Here is a 23959-nt window from a genome sequence, read left to right as displayed (position 1 = left end):
CACTTTGAATGCCAAAGCTCAGGTTAAATCTAATTCTATAGTGACCTTGTACATTGCCATATTGTTAAGAGACAACCCTAGTTTTCAACCCTAGGAGTATTGATATGTTTTAACTTCTATGAGACTTACCATTATAAAAACCTAGAAGGTGAGGATGAGCTTTAAAATTTTTTTTTACAATTTAATTTTAGGAAGAGAATTAGTAATTAAACATTCTTTTGCATATCATGTCATTTTGTGGTATTTATGCAGATTCCTAGCTCTTCACAAAGGGACAGAGAAGCATGGTTAAGAGTGTAACCCAGTTGGGACAGACCTGAAGTGAGCTTGACCCCTATTTCCCCCCAGATGTACGACCTCTCTTATGCCTCCATTTTCTTATTTGTGTAATGAGGATAATGTTTCTATCTACCTTACAGTGTTACAGTGAGGATTATGTAAGTTTTAAAAAATATAAATCCTTAGTGCCTGGAACAAAAAGATTGTATAATAAACATTGGGGTATGTGAAAATCCGTTAACTGCTGGGTGTGAGGTGAGAGCAGAAAATTTAACAACAGCTGCCTTTGCTCTCCATCCTCTGAAACAACAGGGCCACCTTGATGCAGGAGCTAAGAGTGTGGTGTTCCTCCCATTGGTAAATATCGACAGCTGTTACTCAGGCCTGCGCTTCTTCCCTTGGGGGCCTGAATAATGTGGGGGTTAGCGGAAGATTTCAGAAGAGTATGGGAAGCTACAAGATAAGCCTGTATTTCACCTGAAAACTCTGGGAGTGAGGTAGAAGGACTTCATGTGTAGACTTGTGCAAAACTCTCATGGTTTTTAAAGATAAAACAGAAGACTCAAAGCACTGATGCTTGAGCTCTGCACTGTGTAATGTTATCAGTTCAAAGGCACTTGGGTGGAAAGCCTTGAAATGATGTAGCATAGGGTAAAGTCCTTGCATGTGGCTTCTCCCAGGGGACACTGCAGGACTCTGCTCCATGATACAAATATCCGCCTGACCAGAGTGGGAGAAGCTTTGTGAGGGAAAGCTGCAAGGGCCGACACAGAGGAACTGCCTGTGCAGCAGAAACCCTCTTTGTAATTAATAATCTGTTTGCTATTTTCACCCCACCGTTTGTAGCTATGGGGTCAATTTTGTTCATATCCTGATTTGTATATATTGACTTGATCTCATACAGTATAAAGGGAATGTCAATGAAATTCATGTTTATTGCAGAATAAATGGTCCCTGAGAAAGCTGAAATCACTCCACATTTGTGTGTTCATGGAGTAAGGGTCTCTGATTCATATCCGTGGAGAGAGCTAAATGTTATTGATTAGAATATGAAGCTGTTATGGCCAAGTGTAAATGCACATCAAGTGGATACTGAATCAGAAATAATTTCCAAATCTGGAATTTCCTTAAGAGTCATTCATAATGTTTTATCCTGAAATATTATTAGTTCTGTTTTATACATACACATGATTACTTTTTTAAAAAATACTGATTGAATAATTTTTTTCCAAGTGAATCCTTTTCTGCTGCTGAACTCTGCCTATCAATCAAAAGGTGACTTTCACTTTGTTTTCTTTATTCTACTCCATATACCCAGCACTTGTGCCAGTGCCTGGGACCTACTTAGGTGCTCAGGAAATATTTGCAAATGAATCCAATAGAACCCATTGTTTTTATCTGGTCAAAGCCTGAGCTCCTAACTTGGAAGCTACTTAGAGCAGGTTCTGTTCTTCTACCAATCTTTGAGCTGTGGGTAGGAACCCATTCACAGGATTGTGAAATCAGTTTAATATATGGAGAGCAGCATTTTAAACAATTGAATAGCACAGGATAGAAAGAAAATATCAGTGTATATCACACACTTAGGGTAAATATTGTTTTTTGCAATCTGTTTGTGCATACATTGGGTCAACAGGATTGATATATTTCTTACCACTGGTGAAACCTCTGCTGTAACCCAATAGACTCTCCCAAAGAACACTGACCAGTAAAATGAGATCAATCTCCGTTGCCTCTTGGTATTCTCCATAGTCCTGGTGAGAAGAGTCTTTAGGCCAGAAAAGAGGAATGGTTACCACTCTCAGAACTCTAGGCAGGGTCTGGCTCAGGCGTGCTGATGGGGAGTAGTGGGGAGGTAGGCATTTTCCCAGGGACTGTGGATTAACCCTACCAATCAGGCAACTTCCTCCAGGGTACTTGCATTGTCGGGGACCAGAGCTTGGGCCCCATTATGGAGCATTTTCCTGGAGAAGAAAAGCCAGCAGCCTTTCATGTGGCTAAGGAGATGAGTAGGTGGTTTCTCTCATTACAGGGAGCCAGGTATGCACAAGCTAGGCTGCTACCAGCCCTCTTCTGTTTATCGCCAAATATTAATCACACTCACAATTGAAAGGTACTATTTGTGCCTGAATCTAACTTGCACTGTCTTAGCAGAAGTCTATCAAGTCTTTCACAGCTTAAGGCCTATAGGCTTCAACTAATTTAAAGGACACTCCAAGAACCAAAGAAAGAAAACAAGGTAGCATTTGTTCAGAGAGCCTCCATCCTACAGGGTCACTTTCCCAGGGATCATATCATTCAGATACCTACTGAAAATACCTTCCAACACATAAATTCGGGAACCCAATGAGCCAAAATATGACCCCCAAAACCAGATTAATGCATACCTAAAGCCTGTTATACAGTGGTGAGCCTGGGGCGAGATGTTGGGTCCATCCCCAAACATTCTAAGCCCCAAAACTCCCAGCTGGATAGAGCATGTTTCGCAGCCTCCTCAGACTCACCCCAGGGACTGATCTTGCTCCATAACTCTGACTTGAGCCTGCCGTTGTTAAGCGTGCCTTAGCTTCACTCTCCTTCACAGCGCAGCTCTGTCTTTCCAGCAGACAGTTTCCATCGAAAGGCAAAGTGAATCTTAGAAACCAGGAAAAAAAAAGACTCTTAAAAGATGACATTTAAAATATAATAGTAAGATCTAACCAAACATCAAACTCTTCTTGTGTTGCCTTAAAGGAAACACACACACACACACACACACACACACACACACACACACGCACTCTCTCTCTCTCTCTCTCTCTTTTTCTTTCTCTTTCATGTAGTGACGGGGGAAGAGCTGGCTGCCTGCTGTAAGGTCGCTTAAAGAATCAGAAAGCAGCCTCCATTTACTGAGCACTGTGGTTAGGCTTAGGGCCTGATTCCTTTGGAAATACAGACGGCTGGCAGAAAAAAGGAAGCACGAGGTGGTTGCCAATCCTGCATTGCTTTTTCCAGGAAGGTCTCGGGAGAGTGGGTGTGGGGAGAGGGGAGTCAAGGGAGAGTCTCTGTGGATTCCAGAATTGCTTAACTGGGGTCATGCCAAGCTCTTAAAAGCCTGGAGTCGCATTTGGGCTCCAGGCATGTGTCTGTTCCTGTCCAGCCAGGCCTGGGTGGTGTTTCATCCCAAGCCTCCTGAGATTTAAGCAACTGCTGAGATTTTGTTATAGGAAGGCAAGAAGGGGGACCCAAAATGTTTCTGCGCTCCAGCCTCCACTCAAACCCAACCAGCCCCTATGGAATGTGCCTCTGCTGGGCTAGGACTTGGTTTCTAATGAGAAGAAAACAAGGCTGCCTGTGGCTTTTTCCTCCCTCCTGGAGGGGCACTGAGCTCTCAGCTAAGGGAGAAAAAAAAAAGCCTCCTTTTATGACTATTTCAATGTAACCCAACTCTACCTTCTTTAGATTGTTATCTCTGAGGCATCCTTCTGAGTATCTGGGTCCTCATGTTAAAGGAGAACAATGGACTGTTCTGGATAAAGTTGCACGGGTATGTTCCTTCATGCTTGCCGTAGAAAAAGTATGAATTAGGTGGCTTGATTGCTCAGCAGGAAGTGGTTTTCCTATGGGAATGTGCTGTGTCTTCCTGCTTACAGTTGCCTGTTAGCTCCACCTCTGCATTGAAGAAAGAATGAGGCTCCAAAGATCTTAATAGCCACAACTGATGGCTAAATAGCACCTTATCCTTCACAAAAGACGTTCCCAGACATGTTTGCACTTAATCCTTGCAACCGTCCTATGAAGTATCCAGCTGAAGAGGCAGATTCAGTGAGGTCTGAGGGATTTTCCCAGGTTCATATAGCCAGTTCACATGAGGATTGAGATGTGACTTCAGAACCTCTGACTCCAAGCCTGGTATGCTTTAATACCACAGTGGGCTCTGCCAGGAGGGAAGAGAGACTCCAGGAAGGAAGATCCCCAGGGGAGGAGAGGCAGCCAAGGCAATGTCTAGAGGTTAGTGGAAGAATGTGACTTGCTGGTGTGTGTCATTGGAGCTGCACGAGTGAATCGTTGAGATTATACTGTCCCCGAAGGGAGAAGGTCCTGTTATGCCCCCCAGAGGGGATCATGTTCCTCTTAAATGACTTTGAAGTCTTGCTAAGGGAATTAAGACTTAGAGAAACAAGTGGTATCTCTCTCTCTCTCCCTCTCTCTCTCTCTCTCTCTCTCTCTGTAGTTCAAGGTCATGACTTAGAAAGGAGAGCGTGGGAAGTGATTTATGTAGATGATGCCAAGTGTGAACTCTAGGTTCCTGGCCCGTGGGTTAAGCAATCAGAGTAGGGGCTCTTCCTGGAAATGGAGGAATCCAGCAAATACTAGGAAGAACTTTAAGTGAGGAACTTGCCTTTAAACCAAGTTAGAAAATTGTCTTGGTAACACCATATACACTGGTGAATATCTGTGACAAAAAAAAACTGCCATTCTGATGTGGTACTAAGGAACTGAGAAAGGAATAGACAAGAGAATCATAAATGTTATTTTTTATGATTTTATAACTATTTGTATATATACTAATAAAGGGAACTTGAAATTTTAATATAAATAGGTGAGCATATGTCAGAGGTATCACCAATGGGAATGCAGCCATGAATTTTAGCCATAGAAAAGCTAGCTGTTAAGGCAGGGTGAATGGGGGATATCTTTAGAGAGAAACTGACATGCTAAGGGAGACATGCCAGGCCTCGTTCATTCATTCATCCATTTGGCTAGTGTCTACCATGTGCCTGCACAATTGTAGATACACAGATAGAGAGGTACATAGGAAGAAAGTCTGTGCCTTTATGGAGCTGATGTGCAGGATGTGGGGACAGAAGGTAAACAAATTAAGAGCATTTCAGATTGTGTTTGAAGCACTGAAGCAGGATGAACAGGAGCAGAGAACACTGGACTTCTAGATGAGTGGTCAGGTGAGGCCTTTCCGAGTGATACCCAGGAGCCAGCATGGCAGGATCAAAGGGAAGAATGGCCCAGACAGAAGGAATGACCAGGCCCCCTGGCATGTCATAAAAAACAAGAAAGCCAGTGTTACGAGAGCGCATCGGAGTGATCAAAGATGTCAGAGTGCAAAGGCCAGATCATGGAGGGCCTCATCATTGGATTCTATTTTAAGATGAGGGGAATTCAATGGAGAACTTTAAGCTGGAGAGTGATGCTTGTGGATTAAAAGAGAAATGTGGGAGATTTGCCAGCAGGCCTCCCAGCCGTGGGGACAGTGTGAGCAAAGCTTTGCTGAAGGGACGTATAAAATTGCCACAAAGACAAAGTATGTTAATGGTGGAGAAGTCCTATAACTGCCACTCGTTAGAGTAAAAGGGCATCGGGTGTGGCTGCATGGGGATCTTGAGTTCAGATATTCATAGAGAATGTCTGAGCCTGTAAGGACAGCACCTAGCCCGCTAGGGCAGAGGTGGGAAGGGGGTGCTTGTGTGTGAGCATCAGTAGGAACAGCATAGCCAGACTTAGAAAGCAGCTGAACAAGGAGGCTCTTTGCTTTTGTTTTGCAAATATATTATGGAACAAGAAAATATGAATAAAGCCTCTGCATAGGGAAGGTAGTATTAATTTGCTCACTTAACCAAATATTTATTGGGTACCCATTATATGTTGAGCACTCTTCTAGGTATAGGAGATGCCACAGGTAGCTATCCCCATAGAACTTAAAGGGCATGAAGAAGCAACAGAAGAAATAACCATAGTAAGGAAGTAAAATTCTTTAAATGTTTGGTGGTGGTGGATGCTATGGAAAAAAATAAAGCAGGAAAGGGGACTGGGACATTTGGGGGACAGGAACAATGTTAAAGAAGACCATCTGGTTACTTGGCTTTTATTTAGAGTGCAATGGAAAACCTTTGATGGGTTTGAGTAGGGTAATGATGTGACCTGACATTCTAAAATAATTATTCCAGTTGCTCTGAGAACAGGAGTAAGGGACAAATCAGAACAGTTTTCAACACCCTCACTGCCATCCGCCTGGTAACATCATCCTAGCACCATTGCCTCTTGTCTAGATCATTGCACAGAGGCCTGATGGTTCTGTCCCAATAATGTAAGCAAGAAATATGATGCTAGGGCTCTGACAGCAGGGAAAGTGTTGAAATCTGAGGATTCTGGATTTGTTTGAAAGGTAAAGATGACAGTATTTGGCATAATGTTAATAGGCAAAATACTCAATCCTTGTTTTGTTACTGGAAAATCGAGAAGGTGACAAGTTCTAGCAAAGAAAAGTATCAAAAAGCTTTGCCACAGATGGAGACAGGATCAGGAACGTGTTTAGCCAGAAGGTAGTAAGAATAGCAGGACCAAGGAGGGAAACTGGCCTGAGAGCCTCAACAAAGGAGTGAGAGAGGGAAAATGATTCAGAATTGGAATTGGAATCTCAGAGGTGCGGGGTGTTCTTGCTGCAGGCCACGTGACCAGGGTGATGATGGGGAACAGAGAAAAAGGTCAGCAGGAAGTAGGCTAGGAGTTGTAAAGTCAGGAATCCAAAAGCACCACCAAATTCTAAGAAAATGCTGAGAATGACATCCTGGAAAGAGTGGAAAAGCAATCCGAACCTAGGCTGAAGTCATCGGGGCAGGTGGGAGAATGTCGTGAAAGGCTTGTGGGTAAGCAAGAGGGATATGAGGCAGATGGAGGGGCTGACAGAAGGGCATTGAGAGAGCCTCAGCCTATAAGGGTGGGGTTGATGTTGGAACTATGAGCATCACTCACGTGCCTTAGGAGCAAGAGGGATTTGAAGGAACGGCGTCCACTGGAGGTGATATAAGCAGGAGAGCCAGCTTAGGTCAACAAGGCAGGCTCAATTAGTAATCTGTTCTTTTTGGGTAAGGTTTCTAGGTTGGTCGAATACTGTATACATAGATACATTCTGAGTTTGTAAGAAATCTGATTGTTTCTTCTCTTAGCCTTTTGGACAAGATGGAGAAATACTGAGTGGATAATGGTTCAGTTAAGTTGCTTCATAGCCCAAGAGCTATTCCAGGAGAGTTGAAATCCATGAGGACAGTGTCTATCTGGATCAGTGTTGACAGCTTTTTAAATCCTAAACACCTCCTCTTTAAATATTAATATCTCATAGTCCACCCTCTACTGTTGCGTCTGTCTTCTGTGCTTCTCCACCAGACAAGATTCTGCCGAGCTTTATATCATCTGTTGTTTGTATTAAAAAGGAAATTGGTGGGTGTGGTGGCTTACGCCTGTAATCCCAGCACTTTGGGAGGCCAAGGCAGGCATATGACCTGAGGTCAGGAGTTCGATACCAGCCTGGCTAACATGGTGAAATCCCATTTCTACTAAAAATACAAAAAATAAGCCGGGCGTGGTGGCATGTGCCTATAATCTCAGCTACTTGGGAGGCTGAGGCAGGAGAATCCCAAGAACCCGGGAGGTGGAGGTTGCAGTGAGCCAAGATCACACCATTGCACCTAAGCTTGGGCAGCAAGAGTGAAACTCCATCTCAGATAAATAAATATAAATATAAATAAAAAATAAAAAAGGAAATTGATAGGTTCTTCATTTCATGAAAAAGAATACTGCTGAATATGATTTTTTTGAATTGCACAAACTTTCCTTCACATGCCTGAAATGTTGCCACCCCCCTTGTGTGGTTAGCTTGGCCTGGAGGAAGGTCTCTAATGATTCCATTTAGGAATTTTTTCAGTGATCTGGATGAAGGTGTCAGGGTTGCTTATCAAATTTAACATGATATAGCATAGACAGAGAGCTGATATTTTGGATGGAAGGATCTGAATTCAGGAAGTTGTCAGTGGGTTGGACCAATGGACTGAAACTAACAAGATAAAATTAATAAGGGCAATGGAGTCCTTCCTTCAGGGTAAGATATCTATTGTGTATGTCATTATAAACTGGAGGAGACCATGAGCCGAAAAAACATTCTCAGGTCTTTTTTCTTGTGGACTAGGGTTTTTCATTTGTTTTCATTCAGAGTCTCCATATGTAACCCTAAAACAAATACACATAATGGAAATAGCTTCATTAATTTTAAAAAATGCAAGGTGCAAATCAAAAAAAGTACTAATTTTTTTTTTTTATTTGGACCACATCTTAAGTGTTTTCAGTTACAGGTACCGTTTGTTGAGGACACTGGCAAACCAGAAAGACCCTAGGGGCCACTACCATACCAGTATTCAGTGCTCAGTTAATGTTTGTTGGATGCATGGGGACTACAGTGGTTAGGATCCCCCAGGTCCTGTGAAGAACAGTTGAAAGAACTAAGGAAAAGGAAACCTTGAGATAGCTCTCTTTAAACAATTGAAGAGCTCTCAAGCAGAAAATAGTCTGGGTTTATTTCATGTTTTTCCAGATGGGCCAGTGGGTTTAGGTCAGTTTAAGAAAGAATTTCCCAGAGCTGTTCTCCAATGGAATGGGCTGACATTAAGTCCCGTTAAACTCCTAGGACAGTGACATCTGTGACAGTCCATTCAGGAGAGGCCAGGAACCAAGGTTAGGTGTATTGTAGAAGGGATTCCTATACTTGGGGTACAGCTGACTTGGTGGCATTTCAGTCTTAATGCTGAACTGCTCCTTCCAGTAGGTCCAAACCAACAGTGGCTTGTTTTTACAGCTTTGCACAATCAACATTACAAAGGAAACTATTACTTTAAAAAAGAATTTAATGGAAACTTCTGAGAATAATGCCTCTCAGTTAGGGAAAGCCAAGAATTTAGCAACCCTTTTAAGCCTTGCATTTTTTTTTCTCATCTAAAAAAATGATTCAGTTGGCCTCATAAATACTCACTAAGGAATTGGCCCAAAATATTAATAAGAGTTTGTCTAGAAAATCTTTCCTAAGCCTTTCAGTATTGCTATATTGTAACAAATAATATAATCTCTGGTCAGTCGTATTACTGTAAAACTAGTGAGTGATTTGTTTGGGGGGCTAGTTCTTAAAAATTTAATTAGGATTTCAAAAATCTTAGGATCTGGTGTGGAAGAATTGGTTCTATGACTGGGCACACTCTTTTCATCTCAAATTCAAAGTACCTCCATGTCTTGGAGCTCTCAAGCTTCACTCTCCTATCTTCCCCCAAATGAGAAAGAAGGAAGCCAAGGACAAGCTGGAAGCATAAATTCAGGCCGATAGCCTTGACATGGACTAGAATATAAAACAGACAGGCCTTCCAAGTGGGCCAGAACTTGGATGGCCTCCTTAAACTGACAGCAGTTTGAGGAAGGTCTGTTCTCTGTGGGAGAGGGCTTGGTTGACTCTGTGGTCACTCATTTCTGGTGAGATGGCCAGAAAAGCAGCTGCAGGTCTAAGAACATGGCTCAATCCCAGCATTTTGGGAGGCTGAGATGGGCAGATCACCTGAGGTCAGGAGTTCAGGACCAGCCTGGTCAACATGGTGAAACCCCATCGCTACAAAAATACAAAAATTAGCCGGGCATGGTGGTGCTTGCCTGTAATCCCAGCTACTTGGGAGGCTAAGGCAGGAGAATCGCTTGGACCTGGGAGGCAGAAGTTGCAGTAAGCCAAGATTGTACCATTGCACTCCAGCCTGGTCAACAGAGCAAGACTCCATCTCAAAAAAAAAAAAAGAAGGAAAGAAAAAGAGCATGGACCATCACTTCTGCTGACTTTCCTCTCTTCTTCCCTGTAGACCCAGTACTGTAGTAGCCACTGTTTTTGTACAAACATGATCCCCTTTTGTTCTTTTGCCACTCACACAGAAAATTCCCCTTCCTCTTTTGCCAAAAGTCTTCTTTTCTTCATCAGATATCAGCTGGTCACCCAAAGAAAGTGGACAATAATGGTCTTCTTTCAGATTCTTGGACTACAATGAGAAATTCCCAAAGCTAAGTCCTGATATCACATTTCTTTGTCATGTTTTCTGGAAAAGTCCAAGTCCAGTTTTAAGGCCACTCCACCTTTTTGATCTGGGAGGAGTAACTGAACCTCTCTGGGCTCAGTTCTCTCCTCTAAGACAGGACATTGCAAGGCCATTGAGAGATTTTAAATACTATAAGTCAGCACAGAGCCTGGTGTCTGGCATGTAGAAGATGCTCAGTAAATCATAGCTGCTGTGATTACTATTAGCTATTATTAATTTATACAGACTCTAATCAAGTTGCCAGTTTTAACTCTTGAGTACTATGTTTTATACTTTATTGCTCAAGGCTTTGTAACTATGGATGGTAGTCCACTTAACTTTATATGATGATCTGCACTTAGGATTCAGAAAGATGGAGGGGGAAAGGGGGTTGTACTTTTCCTCCTCATTGGTGTTCTTCCCCCTTGTCTTTAGTTGCTGGGGGAGAGGGAGTGCTCATAGTTGATTGAAAACCAACACTGGCAGGGCAGAATAAACCTTCCTTTTCCACCATTGTTTCTATTTATAATGTTTTGCTGTTCCTGAAGATAAACAGAAGCTAACATACAATATTAAAATTTGCAGTTGGTTTGGTCCTGTGGGTAACAACTCTAAGTGTGTGTCTTTCAGAGTTGTGAGACATGGACTTCGTGCTCCTGCAACACTCTGCCATGTGAGAAATCAATGACCTGGCTTGTGATAGAGCAGTTTTCTTACTACTTTTCTAAGCCTGTTAAGAGTGCTCTTCGCCTGTCTCTATTAAGCTGTAGGTAATACCCAGTCATTGGTTCTAGAGCTGCAGCCTTCTGCCTCTGTTTAATTCCTGTGACTGTCTAGCCATAGATCCAACTCTTCTACACCAGATCCAGGCTCCTCCTGTGCCTGGATCTTGAGGCCCAGCCCCTTTCTACATCTGGTCTCCACTGCTGCCCCCTCTCTGTGCAGGCCTGTCTCTTCACTGTCCACATGTCCCTCTCCACATGGGATCCCCAGTCCTTGTTCATGCTCATCTCAAGGCCTTTCTTGGGCCATTTTCCTCCTCTCCCTTGAGCCACAGAGTCTGTGGTCTTAAGGGTCAGGCTGATAAGGGGCTAATTAATGAATCATTTTGAATGTTAGCTAGTTGATGCTTGGTCTACAGTAGTGGATCTCAACCTTGGCTGCACATTGGAATCACCTGGAAAGTTTTAAAAATCCTCATTCTTCTAATAATAGCTTTATTTGTTCCCCCCAAAACTCATATACCACAGTGTTTAAAATAGCTCATGTGAGTATGTAAAAACATGAAAGTGGTTATTTGCACTTTGTGTTAATTTGGTAGATTTGGGGGAAGGAAACAGTATATTTCCTTGTTTTAAAATTCAATTCCTAGAATACCTCTGTGCTCACTCAGCAGCAGCAGCAGCATTTGTTGTGCCAGGCACAGTGCTAAGTACCTCCTAAGCTCTCTACATTCATTTCCCCATTTTAGTCTTTGCCATAATCTCACAAATGAGCCCCAGATTTTGCCCTAATTGATTAACGAGGATCCTGAGGGCCTGAGAGCACATCCACTTGCACAGGATTGTACCAAAGTCAATGCCGAACTCCAGCTCAGGCGCATCTGGTGCCAAAACCTCACTGATTCTCCACCCCAGGGGAAGGACACCTTATCCAAGTAACTTCCTGAGGATGGACCTGCTTTAACTTTGGGGTTCCATGCTTTTGAAATTTAGTTACCTTCTTTTGTACCTCAAGAGCTTGCATAAATTTGATTTCAGATTCACTCCCAGGCAGCCTAGGTATATCCAGGAATGGCAGGCCATTTAATAAATCAGGATTTTTAATGCACTCAGGAGACGTTATTGTAGAAAAGCATCTACTTATAGCACCTAACTCAGCAGAACCTACACCATCTTTTACTTAGTCTTTTAAATAACATATTTGAAGTTATGAACAGTGCTATCCCCATTTTGCAGAAAGGGGAACTGGTATGCCAAGTGTTAATTATCTACTAAGTATTAGTAATAACTGCCACTAAGTGGGCTCTTACTAAGTGCAGGTTCTGTACTGAGCTCTTCGTATTCTGTGTATTAGCCTCATTGTACAGATGAGGAAACTGAGACTGAAAAAGATCAAGCTACATGCTCACGGTGATAAACAGCTGTAACTGGGCTAATAATTGTTCACTTGTTTGTTTTTTAACTTGGTTATAAGCAAAATTGCAAGACATGGTCTTCATCAGCTCTGTCCCTTTCATCTTACCCACCTCCGTTGTGTAGGCCGTGGCATCTGGAGGACCCTATCTGGAATAAACCATTGAGGCATAAACTGAAGGTTCTTTCTGTGTATTGAGTGGCTGTTTAAAAGCTATTGTGAAACAAAGAATGTTTTACCAGCCTTGCATATTATATAGAGAACAACCAGGCTCTAAAGATTTCTTCCCCAGCCATGGCAGTACAAGGCTGTTTTGGTATAAACAACCCCTGAAGGTGAGAGCTGGCTCTTGAAGCCGGTTCACGCTCCATTCATCTCTGAGCGGTTCACACTCCATTCATCTCTGAGCGCCGCTGTGTCTCACAGTTTTGGATTCATGATGAGAATACTGTTGCTGGGTCACTTCATTATTACACAGACCCTAAGGCCAGAAACCCATCTCCCCTTTTCGCTAATTATGCATATGCCAACTTATTTCCTCCCTCTTCAAGCATATGAAGACAGTATTTTCTGGTTTGGTAAAAGACACACACACAATTATGTAGGGAGAACAACTCCCTATAAAGAAAGAGGTAGTCAGTGTGGTGAGTGGTTGGGGTCTCAGGGAAAATGAAATCCCTAACAGTCGGTGTCAGGGCAGCAGGTCACTAATTGAGTGCAAACCTTTTTTAAAATGTTGTTTATCCCCCTACAGGGCATACAAAACCATTGAGGATGAGGACTTGAAGTTCCCCCTTATATATGGAGAAGGCAAGAAGGTAGGCACCTGTGCTTCCCCTGGGTGGAGAGGACAGGGCTCTGTCCCGCCTTCGCTCCACATAGCCCGCGAGGCTCCACATAGCCCGTGGCAGTCCGTGTGTTCCACTCAGCAGCTTGTGATTTTATAGCCTTGACAGCTTGAAAGCATATCCCATCCATCATCCTTCAGGCCTCCGGTCTTCAGGGTCCAAGGAGTGGTGGGGGTGGGAGGTGGGCAGTGAGCACAACGGACTTAAGCCAATTTTGTGAAAATAACGTCCCCCTTCCCAATCCATTTGAATAACTTTTTACAGTGTTTAAACATGACCACTTTCACACACATCAGCTCATTTATATCTGACAACAAGCAAGGAGGCAGGTCAAGCTGGCTGTGTTATATCCATCTGGCAGATGAGGCAGCTGGGACCATGCGGTTAAAACAGCTCAGGCAGATCACGCAGCCAAGCGAGGGGCAGCCGCGGGTGTGGCGCCGTGGCTTCTATCTGCTTCGCGCGGTCTCAGACTCCACCACGGAAGTTCAGCCTTTGCAAGTCTGTTCGCCACTTGCGCCATGGAAGAGAGTCCAAAGCTTCACGGTAATTAGACTATAGGGTCACAGCAACCAGAGCCCAGAGTAAGGTAACAAAGACCATCATGAGCTCCCAGGGTTCCAGTCAGAATCCAGCACTGAACAGCACATTGTTGAACCAAAGAAAGGCTGTAGATCCTAAAGTGGTCTCTGAGCAAAGGCCTGGAGGAGGTTGAAATCCTGGAGTGGAGAGAAGGTTGGAATCTATTTCCCAGTAAGAACAAACATCTGAATCATTGCATTCTTCCTCGGAACGCTAATACATTTCAGCTCGGTGTAAAGCGTTCCAAGTGAAAAATGTGGTCACACTGAGAAGAGTCTTCAACTGATATTTTTTCCAGCATTCGATAGTTTTATCAAGAAGAAATGACTCTCAAGAAAACCAAGGATGCCTTCCATGGGCAGAGAGAGAGAGAGAGTGAGTGTGTGTGTGTGTCAGAGCAAAAGCATGAAAACAAACATGATTAGGTTTTGGGCTCAGTGTAGGCCAGCAGTGATTTCAATGGAAAAATACATTTCAACAGAAGGATGAATACCAAACACAAATATCTGATCCATGTAGGAATCGTTTTTAAACAAACACACCCCATTCATGAAAATGAACACCCTTCAAATCACCGTGTCTGGTTAAGAAGTATGTCAGGGCTAATAGGCACTGTTCTGATATAAATATTTGTGCCTTTCGGTACAATGGGCACCATTAATGAGTATTACTCAGCCTAATGACCTATGCCTGCAGCTCCATTTCTTTGTGGGGCTGAGATTCTCTGTATTACCCTTTAATATCCAGTGAGTTCCAGTAAACTCAGGAGCACATCCTGTTATCCCTGTATCTCTAGTTCCTGTCTAGCCTAGTACCTGACATAAATGCATAAGTATTAAATAAGCTGTTTAGTTATGTTCAGTATACTTTCCTTAGTACAACAGGAAAGTAGAATGATGTATTCTTAGAAGTGTACAGCAATAAGATTTGAAGGAGCAAGGCTTTTCTAATTTTAGTGTAAAGTTCAATTCACCAAAACATCATGTTCCTCAAGCATTTCAGGTAATTTAAGCTTGATGGTCTTGTGATGGGCAGGTGGCAAGTCCTGTCCGTGTACCTGTTGGCCTATTTAAAAGGCACCATGTCTCCATTTTGCTTTTGTTGGTAGACACCACCCCTGTCTGAGGACTCCGTGAGTTCTTGGAGCTCCGTCTAGATCCTGGACCGGGATTTTCTCTTTCTTCTCTGAGTACACCTACCCAGAAGTTTCAGAGTACTTCTGTGGCCATTACTTCTCATTTCCTTTCTTCAGATGCTTTTAAAGACTGGTGTGGGTAACACCTGGATACTTTGTAAACAAGGTCGGTCACTAGCAGAAATATCACATTTCTTTGACTGGAAAAGCAACAGAGAAGCTGCCATTTCTAGGGGGAGAACAGGAGAGCCACAAGGGACTCAGAATTTTTCACATTTAGAGTTGAGCACTTCTTGGCTAGAAGGGAGCCAGTCCAGCCTCCCAGCAGGGGCAGAGAGCCCCAGACTTTGCTTTGCATCACTTTTTTTTTTTTTTTTTTTGAGACATGTCATCAAGCTGGAGTACAGTGGCACAATCTCGGCTCACTGCAGGCTCAACCTTCCAGGTTCAGGTGATCCTCCCACTTCAGCCTCCTGAGTAGCTGGGACTACAGATGCATGCCACTACATTGGCTAATTTTTATATTTTTTGTAGACAGAGGGTTTTGCCACATTGCCCTGGCTGGTCTCCAACTCCTGGGCTCAAGTGATCCTCCTGCCTTGGCCTCCCAAGGTGCTGGGATTACACATGTGAGCTACTGTGTCTGGCTGTGTCTCGTGTCTATCCCCTGTGACCCTTGCCCTCAAAAAAGTGTCATGGTTTCATTTCTTGCTTAATGTGAGCTCTGCCTACCTTGTGAACCAAGGCTAGCTTCAAAATTCACAGCCCTGTTGACAGACTCGGATGAAGATGAAGACGATATATTAGAGTGCAGTGTTTCTTAGCGTTTATTTACTTCATCCCCACTCAAAGGAGGCAATTACTCTTATCACCCAGGTAATAGAGTGAGGATTCACGCTCAGGTCTTTGAACCATGACACTGTGTTGGATATCTTTTTTATGATTAAGGGTTAGGACACTGCTTTCTTCCACCCAGGATGACTTTCTCTCCATCCCTCCGTGTCGCCTGTTTCGATGCAATCCACCTTTCTGTGCTAAGTGCCACCTCCTCCATGGAGCCTTCTCGGTAGAATTTTTACCTCCTCTAAACTTGCATAACACATTGTCTATTTGTTTTTTGGTACTTAACCATATTTTATGTGTTATTAATTAGACATATCCCTCTTATCTCCCTTACCAAATTTCTTTTTGTTTTTATTGGTTGGTTGGTTGGTTTTTGAAACTGAGTCTCGCTGTGTCACCCAGGCTAGACTGCAGTGGCATGATCTCAATTCACTGCAACCTCCACCTCCCAGGTTTAAGCAATTCTCATGCCTTAGCCTCCGTGCGGCTGGGATTACAGGTGCCCACCACCATGCCCAGGTAAATTTTGTATTTTTCGTAGAGATGGGGTTTCACCATATTGGCCAGGCTGGTCTCAAACTCCTGACCTCACGTGATCCACCTGCCTCAGCCTCCCAAAGTGCTGGGATTACAGGCATGAGCCACCACACGTGGCCCCAAGTTTTTTTATAGTAAGGACGAGGCCTTAGATATTTGTGCCCCCACCACATGATGTAAGTACATAGTAGGCATCCAATAAATGTTTGGGTAAATCAAATCTTCAGCATAACAGGAGATATTTAAGCTGACTGTGTAGGCATTTGTGTAATAGTGTTGCTTCCTTACACCATTCAAAAAACAGTTTAGGATGAGGTCTCAGCCCTGAGGTCTCTGTGTAGCTATGTCACAGCACTGGTGACATTTTGTTCCTTTCCACCCAGAGGGAATTTGTGGAGATGTTAGCAGGATAGGTTATAGAGTTGCTAAGTTCCTTTTTCCAGCCATAAAACATAATAGGTGAACTCTGGGAGGGCAAGAGCTACTTCTCATTTTTTACATCTTTTACTAGTGCCTATCACAGGACTAAGGACATAGCTGGTGTAGAGCAAATACTTGTGTGGTGGATATGTAACAGAAAGATGGGTGGGTGGGTGGGTGGATGGATGGATGAACGGATGGATGGATGAACGGATGGATGGATGGACGGATGGATGGATGGATGAATTGATCCTATTGAATTTGATATGAACTGATTTCCATAGCTGTAGACATCGTGCATGCATTGGAGTTAGTTTATTGGACATCCTTCCTTCCAGTCTCCAAAAAAGACAGCTGAAAAGAAACAGCAGCCACCTGTCAAGCTTAAGATAATGGGTAGAAAAAACACTCCTCAAATACAGAAGTGATTTTGGTGAGCCCTTTCTTGGTAAGAGCTATCCACATACGTTAGCAGCAAGCGGCCTGGAAAGACAGGCAGGAGGAACTGAAAAATTCTTTGGTTGTTCCTAGGCCAGGCAGCTGCACTGGGATAGGATGCTTTCACTGTGTGCGTGTTTCTGATGACTCTCTGCTTATACTCCTAGGCCCGGGTAATGGCAACTATTGGAGTGACCAGGGGACTTGGGGACCATGACCTGAAGGTGCATGACTCCAACATCTACATTAAACCATTCCTGTCTTCAGCTCCAGAGGTACCACATGAGGTTTTTGTTTCTATTTTGTACAATAAAACATTTTCAGCATTATTCCTCCTGTCACTGAACCCCATATCCAGACAGTGGCCAACTTGTGTTGTATGTACTTCCACTGTATCTCTCGCGTCTGTGTCTTTTTCCCACTCCATCCTCACTTTGACTCTTCTGGTTCACACCCTCATCACCTCCTACCCAGATGGCTGCACGGCCTCCTCCTGACATTTTCTAAGTCTGCCAATCTATGGTACATATTGCAATCAGGTGAATTTTCCTTAAAAACTACTGACTCCTAATTGCTCAGAAACTTTCAATGGCAGCCTAGGCATGGAGAGTAAAGCTCAGACTCCCATTCACTTGGTGTTCAAGGCTTATTATAATTTGGTCTGGACTTCTCTGATCTTTGTTGTTCTGCACCAGCCAAAATGAACTTGCTGTTTCCCTTACATGACCTTCAGTTTCCCATATTTGCTTAAACTATTCCTTTTGCCAAGAATGCCCTTTTCTCCCCAACTCCAAACATCCAAATTCTTTTTTTCTCTAGAGTTTAGCCTAGATGCTTTTTTATGGAGATTTCCCTGATCTCCTCCTTGCCCAAACAGAAGTAATGTGTCTCCCTACTTGGGATATACATAGAGCACCTTCCACTTAGGGTGTTTTCACTGTCTGCCTTCTGTCACAGTTGTTTTGTTTTGTATTTTGAGACAGAGTCTCACTCTGTCTCCCAGGCTAGAGTGCAGTGGCATGATCTCAGCTAACTGCAACTTCTGTCTCCTGGGCTCAAGTGATTCTCCTGTCTCAGCCTCCCTAGTAGCTGGGACTACAGGTGCGCACCACCATACCCAGCTAATTTTTATATTTTCAGTAGAGACAGGGTTTCTCCATGTTGATTAGGCTACTGTTGAACTCCTGACCTCAAGTGATCCACCCGTCTCAGCCTCCCTAAGTGCTGAGATTATAGGCATGAGCACTCAGCCTGATCATAGTTATTCATGTATACCTTTTCCCCTCATTAGACTAATTTCCTGGAGAGCTTCTGTCATTCAGCTGATGTTTAGAGAAGTTAATTTACAAATAAGTTGGTCATGTATTTGGTTTAAAAAAATCACATGTCTTAACATATAGGAAACAGTATCAATTTCTATGTTGACTTCCAGGATGTAGCATTTAGAAATTTTTTTGCTTCCAAGTTATGGAAAAGTCTAACTGGTAGTATTAGGTTGGTGCAAAAGTAATTGCAGTTTTTGCCATTTTTTAATTACTTTTTCAACAACCTAATAGTTTAAAGGTAAATTTTTCTCACACAGTAAGAAGGCTGAAATCTGGTGGCTGCTGGCATTGGTTCAGCACCTCCAGTGTGTCAGGGCTGTAGCATCTCTGCATTTCTTTGACTTTCCCTTCATGTTTACAAGGTGGTGGCGGCAGGTCCAAGCCTGACACATTTCTATGCAAAGATGGAAAGGAGGGGCAGCCTCTGTCCCAACAGATATTCACTTGCGTCTCATTGGCCAGAACTGTGTCACATGACCTTCTAGCTGCAAGGGAGGTTGAGAGAGCAAGAGCTTTAACTCTCCCAATTTCTACAGTAGAAGGAAATCAGGAAGGCAGAAGTCAGGAACCAATAGCATATACTACAATGTGTAATTAAGGTTTTTTGCTTTTTGTTTCTTGTTTTTTTTTTTTGGTTTTTTTTTTGTTGTTGTTGTTGTTTTTGAGTTGGAGTCTCACTCTGTTGCCTAGGCTGGAGTGCAGTGGTGCAACATTGGCTCACTGCACCCTCCACCTCCCAGATTCAAGTGATTCTCCTGCCTCAGCCTCCCAAGTAGCTGGTATTACAGGTACGCACCACCATGCCTGGCTAAGTTTTGTATTTTTAGTGGAGATGGGGTTTCACCATATTGGCCAGGCTGGTCTTGAACTCCTGAGCTCAAGTGATCCATTTGCCTCAGCCTCCCAAAGTGCTGGGATTACAGGCATGAGCCACTGCACCTTGCCTGTAATTAAGTATTAAAATAATTCCTTGGACTGGAAATGCTCAGAACATTTAGACATAACTCTATTTGCATGTACTTCCCAAGAGCAGGTGCTGTTTTAACAAATACTATTTTGGTCAGAGGAAACAGAAACTTACTCAAGCTAACTCAAAAAAAAAAAAAAAAGGATATGTTTAATAATACTGCAAGAAGGCCAGCTGGGTGTGGTCACTCATACCTGTAATCCCAGCACTTTGGGAGGCTGAGGCAGGAGGATCGCTTGAGACCAGCATGGGCAACATAGCAGGACCCTCGTTCCTACAAAAAGTAAAAAATTAGTTGGATGTGGTGGCACATGCCTGTCCCAGCTACTCAGAAGGCTGAAGTGAGAGGATTGCTTGAGCCCAGGAGCTCAAAGTTGCAGTGAGCCGTAATTGTGCCATGACACTCCAGCCTGGGCAACAGAGTGAGACACTGACTCAAAAAAAACAATAGTAATAATATTAGAAGAGATATTTATGGTGTCCATGAGCAGAACGATTGAACAGCCAGGCTTTATGGGAGAGTGGTTTTGAAATCAGGGCAGCCCTGCGAAGCCTCCACAGCAGAAAGCTCTCAGCCCTCACATGGAGTTCTGCCACTGATGTGGCCAACCACATTCTTTATGGCTCTGCTACAATCAACCCAGTTTCTCATTCTCCCAATTCCACATTTCTAGAGAGGAGTCTGGTTGGGCCAGTTCACCTTTTATATTAGACCAAAGTGACTTCCCAGCCTGTGTGTTTGTCCCTTCTGATTGTATGTCCACTTCACCCTCTATGGGCACAAACGGTCACCTAGACCCACCAGTTTGGCCGAGTTGTGAGCAGGGAGTGGTTTCCTGAGGGTTTTTTAGAGCGGGGCTGGCATCCATAGTACATGTAGATAAAAGGGACTAAGAAGCCACTGAAAGAGAAATGTCTAGTAAATGTTGGGCGTGGAAGATACACACATTTCCTGGTATCACCCAGGATTTCAAGTGAGGTCAGCTCGGTAGAAATAATAATTACCATTTTTCAAGATTCTGCAAGTGTTCTCTCGTGAGTCCTCATAGCGATTCTGCATAATGAAGACCATGACTACATTAGGTGTCCAAAGTGCCCCCTAGAAGCTGGTGAATTCCTGGCCAACATCAGGATCCATGAATTAACGTTAAAACTACTTCTCTCCAGAGAAGAGCAATAAATGTCGGACCTTCAACTCTCTTTTCTTTGAATGCCATTGAGCACAGGGCTTATAACTGGACTCATAGACTTTTCTATTTTCCCCCTTACGAGAGAGGCGTTTGTCAGATAACTTAAATGTTGCCTTCACCTTTCTACTTTCCAAAAAGCATCCGTAAAGGTCTCGATTTTGCTCCTTAAAGCAAAGTAAAAACCTCCTTCTCCACCTCCCTTTCTCACATATACTTTTTATATAAAATGAGAAGCAGCAGCTCCACTTGGCTTGAAGCAGAGTGCTCTCTATGCATTAGATTTTAGATCTTCCAATCTCTCTGCTACTGCGGATCTCAGGAAGGGACTGTAGGCTTAAAACTTGGGCCTGCATGGAAGACTCCCTGAGAACTGAGTAAGAATCCCAGGCAGTTGGTGAAAAACCTTGTGTCACCTCGCTGAATGGTACTCGTTTGTAGGGCACTGAGTTGGTCACTTCAGCATTGATGGGAGAGGAGAGGATTTAGAAGGAAACTGTCAACCTCTGCAAAAATGTAAATGCTCTTAGAAAAGTTCTAGAGTTGAATAAAGTGTGGCAGTTTCAATAATAATAAAACTAATTGTTATTTACTACTTAGTCCGGGTGAGACAACCTACCAAGTTTATTTTTAATTGATAAATAATTATGTATATTGATGGGATATAGTGTAACGTTTTGATATATGTTTACATTATGGAATGACTAAATTAAGCTAATTAACATATTCATCACTTCATATACTTATCATTTTTTTGTGGTAAGAACTTTTAAAATCTACTCTTAATAATTAAAAAATACACATTATTATTAACTGTGGTCATGATGCCATGCAGTAGATCTCTAAAACTTATTCCTCCTGTCTAACTGAACCTTGGTATCCCTCGACTAACACCTCCCTATCTCCATGCAACAAATGAAGGTTTTTACAGGACACATCTCATTTACTCTTTACAATAACGCTGTGAGGTAAGTCAAGTTATTATACCCAATTTACAGATTGGGAAATTGGAACCAAGGAGAGTAAAATAACCCCTGAAGTTACACAGTTATTAAGTAGCAAGCTGATACTTGTACCCAGGCCTATGTAATTAGATCAGAGTCTGTAGGGGAGAGAAGCCAAATTCAAGGAAATGTATTTGGTCAGTGTTTAGGGACCTACCAAGTAGTGATTCAAGGCGCTCTGAAGAGGGTGCCTTTGTCTTAAACCTAAGACAGCAACTTTGGGGACCTTGGGGGCCAGAGTTTCCCAGAGAAATACTACTGGCCTCAGATTGAAGTTGTGGAAAATGATGGTATAGTAGAAAGGGTAATTGGGAAAGACAGTAATGGCCTTTGTTGTGTGTGCAAACCCAGACCAGACAGAATTGTGCAAAGTAACACTGTACACCTATAATTTAACTTAATGGGTATGTAGTGCATCTAAGATTCTCTTGCACAAGATTAAAATTGTTGTACATGTTAAATGTTTCCAGATGGAGAGGCCTTCACCAGAGCCAGGAAGGGGTGGCAGGGGGTGGAACTGTTAGAAGGGAAGCGGAAGAGCAGCTTGAATTGGCTACTACGGAGAACACAAGAAAAAAAAATAGGTACAAGGAACCCCCTGTTCCCAATTTTTGGAGCAGGAACCCCTTTTCCCTGGGTGGTAGTGATAAAATCATTCCCAAGAGAATTGACCTCTGTTGGGGGCCTCCAAAGCTTGATTAACGTATTGAAACCACCTAAGGGAGAATAACCGACCCACTTCCTCTCTTATCCCCCCATCCCGAGCCCACCTTCTTTCTGTGACTCCCTAAGAACATTCCCCTGCTGTCCTCTGTCTTTGCCAGGCATGGATCTTTATTTCACATTTGGGTTCTAAATTTCAAACCCAGCTCAGTCTGGTAGTTTTAACAGTTGTGGGGGGCTGGGGGTGGAATGTGTTTGAATTCTAAGAAAAAGGGCTCAAAAATCTTCTTGGAAATCAGCATTGTTCCCATTCATCATTGTGGCTCCTAATTCGATTTGATGAGTTAAATATAAATAAATCAAAAACATGTGGATCAAATTTATGTTGGAAAAAAAAAAACTCACAGGGGTTTAAAAATTAGTGAAGGGTTTCTAGCCAAACACGTTTTCAGTTTCGCTGAACACAAGGCGCTGGAAAAATCTCGAGTTTGCCAAACCCAAAGAGCAGCCGCCAGGTTTGCTGAGCTTCCCTCAAACCTTCCCCAGTCTAAGGCAGGGATTTCTGGCCAAGAACTGAATTCCAAGAGAGGCCCTCACCACCAGTCGAGCGCAGGCCTGTTCTCTGGAGGTGTGGGTTGAGTGTAGGGGATGTTTTGACTCCCCTCTAGCCTGCGGTACCTGGTTTTTCCTGCCTAACAGCATAGGGTGCAGCCTCTCCCCCAGCATAAGGAAAATGTCCCCAGCCAGGTCCCCCATCCTCTTGCTTAGTGAAGTTCGCCTTTAAACTTTTTAATACTGCCCTGAAAGAGTTCAGTGGACAAGGAAGGATTTGTTAACTCAAAGGCACTTGAGCCCAGGCTCTCCCCACATTCTTCTTTCCCAGAAATTCTCCCACTCCCAGTCCAGCACACATCTCATGTCCTGTAACTCAGACAGCCCAGCACAGGCCGGCAGCCCAAACCTCCAGATGTTCTCTGTGCCACGCCCCTTTTTGGCCAGTGACAGGCCCTCCATAGAGCTAGGATTCTTCTTAATTTCACCCTTCTTTCCAGCCTCCACTCAAAGACCATGCTGTTGCCTTTACCCCATTTTGGGCTCTTGGAGAAACAAGGCCTTCCTCTATTTGGGGCCAGTTTGCGGAGCCAGCTCCCTCCTCAGCTCAGCAAGCCCCCTTCCCGGCCCTGCTAGACTGAACCACAGGGTCCCAATTTTATTTCTGCTTCATTTTTCCTTTCTTTGGTTATCAAGATTCCTGTCAGCTATTTTTTATAACTCCAGATCACTTATTTAGCTCACTCTCAATTTTCTAAAATCTAGGTTTTTTTTTCTTTTATCTGAAACAGCCTTCTTTAAAAGAACAAAGACCTTAGACTGTAGTATCTGAATTCCAACCCAGCACCAGTGTTACCAGAGGACTGCACAAGCAATCACAGCCTGTCTTTTCTCTTCCTTAAGGTGGGGTAAAAATCCCTATGTTGACATGTTGTTAGGAAAAGCAAATGAGAACATCAGTGAAATTGCATGGCACAAGATGTGGTACGTGGTCAGAGATGGTAAATATTAGTCTTCCTTCCCCACCGGCTTCTGGAAGGCTTCACACTTAAAGATTCCTTGTATTCACTTTCGTATTAATAGAGAATGGGCCAGGCACAGTGGATCACACCTGTAATCCCAACACTTTGGGAGGCCAAGGCAAGAGAATCATTTGAACCCAGGAGTTCAAAACCAG

At 43.3% G+C, this 23959-nt stretch overlaps 1 protein-coding gene across 4 annotated transcripts in view; it reads left to right on the top strand.

The window, feature by feature from the left end:
• The window catches only part of PPM1H (protein phosphatase, Mg2+/Mn2+ dependent 1H), a 288361-nt gene that overhangs the window by 225803 nt on the left and 38599 nt on the right, over positions 1–23959 (top strand). For all 4 annotated transcript variants that reach the window (XR_004176102.1, XR_004176103.1, XM_003906709.5 and 1 more), the window contains exons 7-8: positions 13036–13099; positions 17252–17359. Coding sequence is in view for 2 of the 4 variants with exons in the window: in XM_003906709.5 (XP_003906758.2) it covers positions 13036–13099; positions 17252–17359 (172 nt within the window). In the remaining 2 variants the exon portion in view is untranslated. The remainder of the gene's footprint in view (positions 1–13035; positions 13100–17251; positions 17360–23959) is intronic.

This window comes from Papio anubis, chromosome 9, assembly GCF_008728515.1.
Source record: "Papio anubis isolate 15944 chromosome 9, Panubis1.0, whole genome shotgun sequence".
Taxonomy (NCBI): Eukaryota; Metazoa; Chordata; class Mammalia; order Primates; family Cercopithecidae; genus Papio; species Papio anubis.
This window is presented reverse-complemented; position numbering and strand designations above follow the sequence as displayed.